This window comes from Drosophila bipectinata, chromosome 2R (genome assembly GCF_030179905.1).
Source record: "Drosophila bipectinata strain 14024-0381.07 chromosome 2R, DbipHiC1v2, whole genome shotgun sequence".
Classification (NCBI taxonomy): domain Eukaryota; kingdom Metazoa; phylum Arthropoda; class Insecta; order Diptera; family Drosophilidae; genus Drosophila; species Drosophila bipectinata.
Window position 1 is genome coordinate 16,805,598 of NC_091737.1, and position 9,550 is coordinate 16,815,147.

Below are 9,550 nucleotides of genomic sequence, written 5' to 3' on the forward strand. Positions count from 1 at the left end.
GCAAAAAACCAACAAGAGCTGATAATGATGATGATGGTTGCCGGCGATGGCTGGAACATTTGCCAAATCAATTTAGGACATGCGGGTGGCCTTGCCGGAATGTCAGGCCAGGCATCAAAAAATATCTCGAATGGAAATTGGCTTTTAAAGGGGGCCGAAATGGGCAACAGTTTGGAGTTTTAGGATTTTCAAAAAGTAAAAAATGTGTTGCCTAACCCCAGGCGCTGTCCTTAATGACTCAACTTATGTATATATGTGTGGCTTGGTGTAAAAAATGGCAATGTTTTTGGCCTTTGTAGAGTTGTTTGCTTTGTCTTGGGTTTACTTTCAGTTAAATTTGCGACACCCTTTATTCATTACCCCTGCCCCCAAAAGTAATTGTGACGACACAGCTTCCATAGCTCTAAATATTTGTGCATTCCGTTGGGATTATTTGCATGCTGCGCACTGCTGGGCAAACAATTGCCAATAAAGATGGCGGGGCGAAAGGGATCGCGCCGGGAAACGAACCGTTATTGCCACACAATCTCGATGTGCAAATATTTGGACTGTATGAAAAAAAAAACTCTCACGCTTCCCCCCCACACTCCCATCCAGAAATACCATTTCCATTCAGGATATGGGCGGGGCGAGCAGGTCCTTTTATTGATTTCACTTAAAAACACACACAAAATCTGCTGCGGACATTTTAGCTATGGAATAGTCATAAGCAGACTATGGAAATTGTGTTATTTCGCATTCATAATTTAATTTAGAATTTAATTAATGGAAATACTATCGAAATCCAATAAGAAGACTATAATAGTTAATTAGTTAAAGGATTCTTGAACAAATCGTTGAGCTGAGTCCTTTGCGACACAGTGCAAATGTATGGTCCAAGGATCAAGGCCAAGGCAGTTACCATAATAAATTTATAACAAATGACATTGGGCAGCCTAATAAATGTGTAGCTATTAGTCCGGGGCCCCTGGCACTGACCATTTAAGCAACTGAATGCCAATTGAACGCACACACATGCACAGGAAGAAAATCAGTGGCAGGACATCGTTGTGAACATGAAATATGATTGCCCCGGGGAGGCAGAGGCAAGATGCGAAATGAGATGTAGACGGCATGGGTATAAATAGTTTGATTTAGTGCCGCTGCAGCAGCAAAAAGTCTCGGCAAGACTGTAGGAGCCAGCACAAGGACATGACCACTGATAACAAGGACTCTCCGATCAATTATAGCGCCATGTAAACAAGTCAGGAACGTGCCGTTAATTAGTTTCAATCAAATAACCAAGAAGCCATTGGAACAGCACCCAAATGGGATAAATCAGATGGACATTTTTGTAATATAGTGGACCTGTCAGGAGGCAACATTGAAAGTCAAACCCATTGGCAGCCATTAATGGCGCAAGAATGTTTTCCAGACAGGAAGACGAGCAGGAAAAGGCCAGAGCCAGACTTTTACAACCGCTGAAAATGTGTCATTAAAGCGACAATTTACGCACTACCAGGTTTCCAAACCTTTGCACCAGGCTCATGGGCAATTGATGATGTGACGGGTGGAAATCCAACAAAAACATATGCCCATAAAATCGCACATAATAAAGCGTATGCAGTTAAAAGGTCTTTAGGGCCCGTAAATCGCTGCCACGGTCCAAGTTAGTCTTACGGCTTTACGGCTCCGACAGTAACAATGTAAACAGATATAGAGTTTCGCCGATTCAATCGCAATATAACTCATACACATTTATGATCTGTATATTATATTTGTACATATATATATATATTATATTATATTGTATATATACTATATTATATATATATATATTTCTATTTATTTGTTGTAATTCAATGGAGAACTAAGTTGGCATGTTACACATTCATATGTATATTCAATGCAGTGTTCTTCCCATATTTTATCTTTGACGCGCCATCGCTGCTATTTGTATGTTTAGGTGTGAGTGGATTTTAATGTAGCTTTGTGTTTTATCGCAATTTCTAATGTGTAGTCTCAATAATGATCTCGTGCGTGTCCAGATCGGGCACGGCGAACTTCATCGGCAAATAGTCGTCTGGGTGCATGTGGGACATTTGATTCACTTCCAGCTGGGCCCGCTCGTGATCCTCATGGCACTTGGTCTCGTGCTTCTCGTAGTCGGCGAAAGTGTCAAAGATGGCTCGACACACCATGCACTCAAAAAAGCTTCTGAAAGATAACAAAACAATATTAGTTTAATCACTCTTGACTCGACGATCATTTTTGGGTACTCACGGTTTCTGCTCCGCTTCAAGGCGTTCCCTGGCAAGGGCGACCGCCGCCTGGATGGAGCCTGCGACATCGACATCGACGCCATCCTTGATGTGCGATTGCAGGTGACGCTTGAAGTTAGAGAGCTGGGTTAGGCCCTTTTCGCAGTAATTGCACTGGTAAGGCTTGGCATTGAGGTGGCCCAGCTTATGCTTCTTGAGGTTGACCAGTTGGGAGAAGTACCTTCCGCAACGCTGGCATCGGAACGGCTTCTCACCAGTGTGTGTCATCTTGTGGCGTTTCATGTTGCTCTGCTGGGTGAAGGACTTGTTGCAGAAGTTACAGGTGAACGGACGCTCGCCACTGTGTACGGCATAGTGCCGTTGCAAGTTTACTGCCTGGGCAAAAGCCTTCGAGCAAATATTGCACACAAAAGGACGCACATCGTTGTGCACCTTCATGTGGCGATCGAGATTTCCTGAGTTGCAGAAGCTCTTGGCACACAGCTTGCACTCATAGGTAGTCTTGTTGTGGTTGTGCACCTCCTGCCGGTGCAGCGTCTGGTCCCGCTTGCTCTTGAAGGTCTGTATGGGCGGATAATTGTTTAGTTAACGATATATAGTACAGATTTCTCCAATACTTACGCGGTCGCAGCGCTTACAGCTAAACTGATTTACCACTGTCTCGTCAAATTCTACCTCCATACCCGCCATTGCACTGTTGACTACCACATCGATGCGATTCGGTATTTTATTCTTCGGAGTTCAAGCATTAGAAAAGTGCAGCTTAAGCAGCGAACGATGCAGAAAACTTACTTTTATTGGCTTATTCTGTAATTCTGTAATTTTCGCGTCCAGAAAAAGTCATATGGTGGTCTAGAGTGGCTGCAGTGGCCAAAAAAAATACCAGAAAAAATACCATGGATGGCAGGAATCAGGTCGCTGTGCAGCACTACTACGAAATGGGTGGACAGCTCCGGTCTTCACTAGTGTTGGGCAGCTACCAATCCATTTTTTGGTAAACAACTATTATTTTTACCCAAACCAGATTAAAATATAAAAACAAACATTGTCTTTGTGCTATTGGAATATGTGGATTGTGTGGATTTGCTAAAATGCAGCGGATGTTTGTTTACTCTTTTTATTATGTGATTGAATCGACGCCCATCTGAAGAAGTGACAAAACCAGCCTATATACCCCAAGGCCAACAGCAGGAGGATCCGCGAAGAAAATCCGGCAGAATCTAATTCATCCGACCTTCCCCGCAAAGTCCCCATCATGGCCACCTACTCCAATCAGCACTGGCTGCTATCGCACATCCGCAACTCCTTCATCTCCACGGACGAGACTGGCATCTGTGAGACGGTAATGCTGAGTGATGACATGCCGAAACACTACTTGCGGAAATTCGGGAATGCGGGGGCTGGCGGTGATTTGCAGAGCCAGAGGCGTCGTGGCCAGAAGCCCCCTCCCTCGGCCACTCCCGAGCGCAACATCCGCAACCCGGATGCCCTTCTGATGGACGTGGACTACATATGCTATCCAGGATTGGATTTGAGCGACGACGAGGAGGACATGTCCACTCATTCGTTTGACATTCAGATGTACCCCGAGGTGGGTGCCCATCGATTCCGCTCCAACACTGCCCAGAAACTGGAAAAACTAGACATTGCCAAGCGGCGAGCAGCCCGCATCAAGAGTATCAACTACCAGGAGGAAGTTCAGCCGCCCGACAGCGACGATTTCTTTTTAAGAAAGGAGGTAAAGAGCCTGGACGACACCAAGACAAAGTCTGCTGAAAAACAATCAAAAAGCGATGAGGATGACCTGTCCGATAACGGGGTGCAAAGCAAACTAACCGAGCAACTGGCCAAGACGCCCAAGCAGACCCAGAATCGATTCATTGAGTTCGCCCGCTTTGACGGCACCTCGCAGGTGGGCTTGCAAACCAAACGCATCAACGTGTATCTGAATATGCTTCCCGAACCGGATCGAAACTATCCCCTAAAGATCTGCGTTATTGCCACTGCCAAAATCCAGGAGGTGATTGGATTTGTTTGCTACAAGACCTCCAACCAGTACCCGAATGTTCCGTTGAAGTCCCTTCAACACTACGCCCTCTACATGACGGAGGACAACGACGACATGGAGGACTTTCCGCCCTTGGACAACCGCGAGCCCTGCTCCAAGTTCGGCTTCTCGCATTTAACCCTGGCCGAACGCCGGGCCCTGGCGCCAGTTACTAGAGTAGACTACCATGGCCAGCTGGGCACCAAATCCATGACTTCCGAGGAAGACAAGGCTGCCCTGGCGGAGGCAGCAGTCAAGGCGTTACAGAACATCAATCTAAACGGCGGATCTGATCCTGGAGGAGGAGGGAAAGGGAAAGGAAAAGCAGCAGCCGAACAAGAGATCGACACGTTCCGTGAGTACGAGAAGCGCCTGTTGAACCACAACGACATGCTGGAGGCTCCGATGCACCGCACTTTCCGCCTAAGCATCATCGACAAGAGGTTCTTCAAGTCGGACGTTACTCTCGGTATCTCCGGGGAACGAATAGAGATCGACCAGTGCAAAAACGCCAAGTTTTGGCCTCAAAAGAAGCCCGTCTCGACGCCCATCGACTTTGTGGCTCACTGCGAGATTGTAGAGAGGCGCCAGCTAAAGGCTTTGCTCCGCATCTGGCTGAAGTCCAACTCCTCGTCGCCCTCCTTCTCTTCCGGCTGCACGTCGGCGCCAATCAATGCCAGTGTAACCACCCTGAACATGGGCAGCGGGAGCGGCAGCGCCGGGATCGCACACTCGCCCAGCAGTCCAGGACACTCGTCGTCGGGCTTCTTCACCAACAGCAATATCCGGTTCAAGCACTACGACTTCGACACGGACACCCACACGGCGGAGGTGATATACAATAAGCTGAACTGCATCCTGGAGATGCGATCGAGCGAGCTGCGGGGCGAGTTTCTGCTCCAGAGGGAGCGCAAGCAGGAGAAGCGCCAGCTGAAGTTGTAGTATTTATTCCTATGGCGGCGGCTGCTGCTCGTGTGCCTAGCAGGCGGGCTGTCACTGCCACTGCCACGCCCCCGCCTAACCAAACAACCAACACGTCCGCCGGCGTCAGTGTGTCCTGTTTAATAAGTTGTATTAGTTGCTAACTAAAGATTGTGTTACACATGTTTGCCTAGCCTTTAAGTATTTATTAAACTCGCCCATCAACAAAGCCTGGTCCTGAAAATAAAAAACAAAGTACGTTGCAATCTGAAACAGTAAGCCGAAAATCTCCGTATCTCTGTATCAGCTAAAAGCTTCCGCCTCTCTCAGTTACGATTTTATTTCCGTTTTATGGCCGCTCTCATCGGCCGGCTGGCATTGTAATTGCCAGTAATCAACGTGCAATTAATCTACCAGACGCCCCAGACGGGGTCGGGCCTAACGGTGTTTGTTTGTATTACTGCATATTGTTGTGAGCTTTATTTTAGTTTGTTTTCCAGTTGTGATGTTTATTTTTAGTTTTGCAATGTCAGTAGCGATGAATTGACTTGGGCTGGGTCGCCTCATAACAGCTGTGCTGTCGCTGTAAGCAGCGGTGGTGCTGGGGATTACTGCCGTTAGCTGATTGTTGCATGTATATCGGCAATAGCTGCACCAGCAACGACTAACAAGCGATCGCAACTTGTTCTAAGGCCAAGGTTGCCGGCTCGAAATCACGCCAAAAAGTCGCGCGGCTAGAAATGTGCGACATCTGAGGTCATTCGACTGCCGATCATGATGATGATGCTGATGAGGCTTCTATAGCTGTTGGCGTGACCAAATCGAGGCAACTACTGACGGCGATCGATTTATGGAAAGTGATTCACCCGATGCACCAGAATCCAACTCCCCAAGGAAGCCGGCAAAGGTTAGGCTTCAGTTCGGAACATTGCTCATACGCCATGGTGGCTGAAACACACAAAAGCATAACAAATGGCAAAGATCTCGAATAGCAGATATAAGAATGGGAATACGCCTATTTTCATGTTCGATATGTCTGCCCGGTTTGGGGGGTGAAATGATTTATGTCTTGACAGGAACCCAGGCCCATTCTTTCGGAAAAACAAATTTAAATATTGCCTGCAATTTGTCAAGAGCCCGTTCAATGGTATCTATCTGTGGACAGTGCCAGTTTATTGGCGGCAAGTGCCAGTCGCCTTCAGTGGCACAACATAATTATCAGCTAATTTGCCTAACTAATTTCTCGACAAGGATGCGCCGCAGCTAATTGAAAGTCAATAATATGCGCTTATTATAGCCAACCTTGACATTGAAATCGAATGACAAACGAAAAGTTCACTTCTCAATATGAAAGTTGCAATGCATGCGCCGGGGCAGGTATGTCGGCGGTATACCTATATAAAAAATATATAGGTATATGTAAGTAGGCGGGGCAAGAAACTTGGCACGCATGTGAGCGGATTTTCACTGCGAATAAAAAATACAAAATAAAAACTTTAAAAGCTGAAAAATACAAAAGTGAGCGGACCTCGTTGTCATTTATCAATTGCATAAAATAATAGGCCTAGGCGCATAATTTAATGTCGCGTTGTTAGCAATTTTTGAAGGCTATGCGGCATATCTATATAGAAGTTATATACTCGAACTCGAAACTCGTATGAGTATGAGTATGAATACGATTCGTATTCAATGGCTGCTCATGCAGATTAATCAAAATGCAGCTAGAAGTAATCGGTGATCCTGAGTCACGCAACATTGCAGCCCGATACGTTTATGATATGTATGATATGATAGCCCCCCAAAAAAGCAGTCCAATTATTCGTATTTTTTAGCAAACTCATAACCAACATTAAGTTATCTTCGTTCGATCTGTTTTTTAAGTTTTTTTTTTCCCACTTCTCATTGCCGGACACTTTCCGATACGCTTCCGTTTCGTGTCGTTTATTCGATTTCAATATGCTGTGGGAATTTTAATGGCTTAATTGTGGGCGGAAATTAATTGAGCTTTTAATAGAAATTTATGGCATATTCCCCTAACGGTAACTCGCATGTTTTTCAAATTGTTAGAATAATTCTCCGAACAGATATCCGAACAACTCCCTTTCGATTTTTTCCAAAAGTTATACAAAGTTGCGGGCCATAAACGTTATGTTGGTCTTTTCATTATGGCCATAACATTTTGCACATACCACAAAAAAGCAAAGCGGCCAACCCACTCGGAGACAGGCGTTGCCCCAGTGCGTTGCACGCATAGAGACCCGCTTAGAGACTTGCCACTTTAATTGCACAACTTTGGATTTGGCCGAAAAGTGTTAAGGCCCGGCCCAGAGACAGCCCCCGGAGCTTGTTCGCCGGCTCCGCGAGACACTTGCAACCCAATTCTGTCGCTCGAGAAAGGAGGCATATATGCACTTTGCGATTTTACATGAACGGCGGTTTAATTAAAAGCCATGCCAGTCGATTTAGCAAAAATATATATGGATATGTAACTCCTATCTTGGAGGTCAGTTGGCGAGCGGCTCGGGGTTGTCGAGGTCCAACCTGTTGTTGCAACTCTCAGAATCACGTTCCATTCGGCCAGTCCAGCAGGGCAGGTCATCTTCCTGCCTCCGGCTCCCTCAGATATATTTGTTGCGATAAATTTTGGGCCGGCAGCAGCCATCAGCCTCTGCCAAGGTCGCTTCCTTAATGAAGTGCCGAAACTTGGGCTCGTTTCGTGGCAGGCACTTGACGTGGAACTGGTTTTCGGGCACCGCTCTCAAGTGGATGCCACCGCCAGATGCAGGTGGTGATTGCCACTTGCACAGGGAGAAATTCTTTAATTTTGATGGTTAGTAAAGGTCTACAATGATCCCCGTTCTTCTCAGTGTAGACAAAATCCAATTGAAGGTTGCATTGCCCTTGCCATGAACCTGTTTTTTCTTTTTTTTTTTGGCGTCTGGTGCCTCTTCATCCTTCGATAAAAGGTTCTGAATTATGTAATCCTGCGCCTTCTCATGACCCACTTTCGGGACCATACAATTTCCTGCTCATAAATCTCCCTCCCCGCACAGGATATGCGATCATAACTCATCAACATGGCATAATACAAGGAATTAAATGCCATTCAAAAGTAGATGCAACATTGAACTTGGTCTGTCATGCAATCTAATGAGCTGATTTGTGCCACATTCAGGTGCAATTATGCGAAAGTTAAGGCTTTCGTACTCCATTTCGGTATCTCGTCTGATCGGTGCTGACAGCCCAAGTCTTCCCACACAATTTCGGGCGAAAAAACCTCCGGGGCGAACTGAAATTATTCGCGTAGGCTCAACAGCACAGTAACGCGTGCAAAATGTCAACAGAAGGACAAACTTCAGCTAACAACAATTGCTAATGTGCTCCGATCACAAGCAGATCGGCCCCAAACTATAGATCCGCTGGCCCTGAACGCGGTATGGAGCTCAGACTCGGGCTCTCCAAACACAAAAAAAAAATCGGAAAAAATGTGTAAAAAGTGCAAAAAGTAAATAAACGCTAAATAAAGGCAAATATTAATGCGTGAACAATGCGAAGTGGCAACAATGCAGCATAAGGCTTAAAAATTGGCTTTTAGAGGCAATTTGCTGTTCCGACCCTGCCCCTTCTCCGGGCCCCCTATTTTTTGACCTACCTTATATCTATCCACTTCCTGGATTACTTTGAGATTTGTGCCACAATCAAACGAGTTGGATTAATCGATTTCGGAGGGACACGCCTCTCGAGGCTGCTGCGAAAAAAAATTAGAAGAAAAAAAACCCGAAAACAAAAATCATAATTTTGATTTTTATTAAATAAATCATTTGCCATTTGCGGTTTGTTTGTTGCTGTGTTGCTACCAGTCCATAAACAATAAAAGACTCTTGATTTCTTATTGTTGGCTGTTTGGTGTGCCAGTGTGTCTCTTACCGCAAGGTTGCAAGATTTTTTCATTTATCTTTTTTTTTTGGCAACATAATTTACTTGTTGGCAAATCAAATTGTAGGGGCGAAATACTATGGAAACGAAATGCTTGTCGTCAATTGGCAAATTAATGAGCATTTGATGGCCAGTTGACCTTATATCAAGTATACGCCGTGCGGCCCGCCAGCAGCCGTACCTTGTAATTGGATTGCAAACGTTTGTTCTGGTTCTGGACAGCGGCTTGTATAATTTTATCAGTTTGGGTAAACAATATGGAAAACATGAGAGACTGCCACCACCCAACTAACAGAAGGAAATGCAGAAAAAAAAAACAGCTGACGCAATGAGTGTCGTGCAATACAGTGTTTTATAAAAATTGAGACCCACTAAAGGGATTATT

At 45.5% G+C, this 9,550-nt stretch overlaps 2 protein-coding genes across 2 annotated transcripts; one reads left to right on the forward strand and one right to left on the reverse strand.

Annotated features, from left to right (window-relative positions):
* Positions 1–1,743: 1,743 nt before the first annotated feature.
* On the reverse strand, positions 1,744–3,192 carry LOC108123409 (zinc finger protein 568). The gene is made up of 4 exons (XM_017238534.3): positions 3,054–3,192; positions 2,883–2,993; positions 2,263–2,822; positions 1,744–2,196 (listed from the first exon to the last, which is right to left on the reverse strand). Exons 2-4 carry the CDS (start codon positions 2,949–2,951, stop codon positions 1,989–1,991), a joined length of 837 nt encoding a protein of 278 aa, XP_017094023.1. The 5' UTR covers positions 2,952–2,993; positions 3,054–3,192; the 3' UTR covers positions 1,744–1,988.
* A 15-nt stretch (positions 3,193–3,207) lies between these two features.
* Positions 3,208–5,497, forward strand: Sin1 (SAPK-interacting protein 1). The gene has a single exon (XM_043210960.2). The coding sequence runs from the start codon at positions 3,517–3,519 to the stop codon at positions 5,248–5,250; it is 1,734 nt and encodes a 577-aa protein (XP_043066895.1). The 5' UTR covers positions 3,208–3,516; the 3' UTR covers positions 5,251–5,497.
* The last annotated feature ends 4,053 nt before the right edge of the window (positions 5,498–9,550 follow it).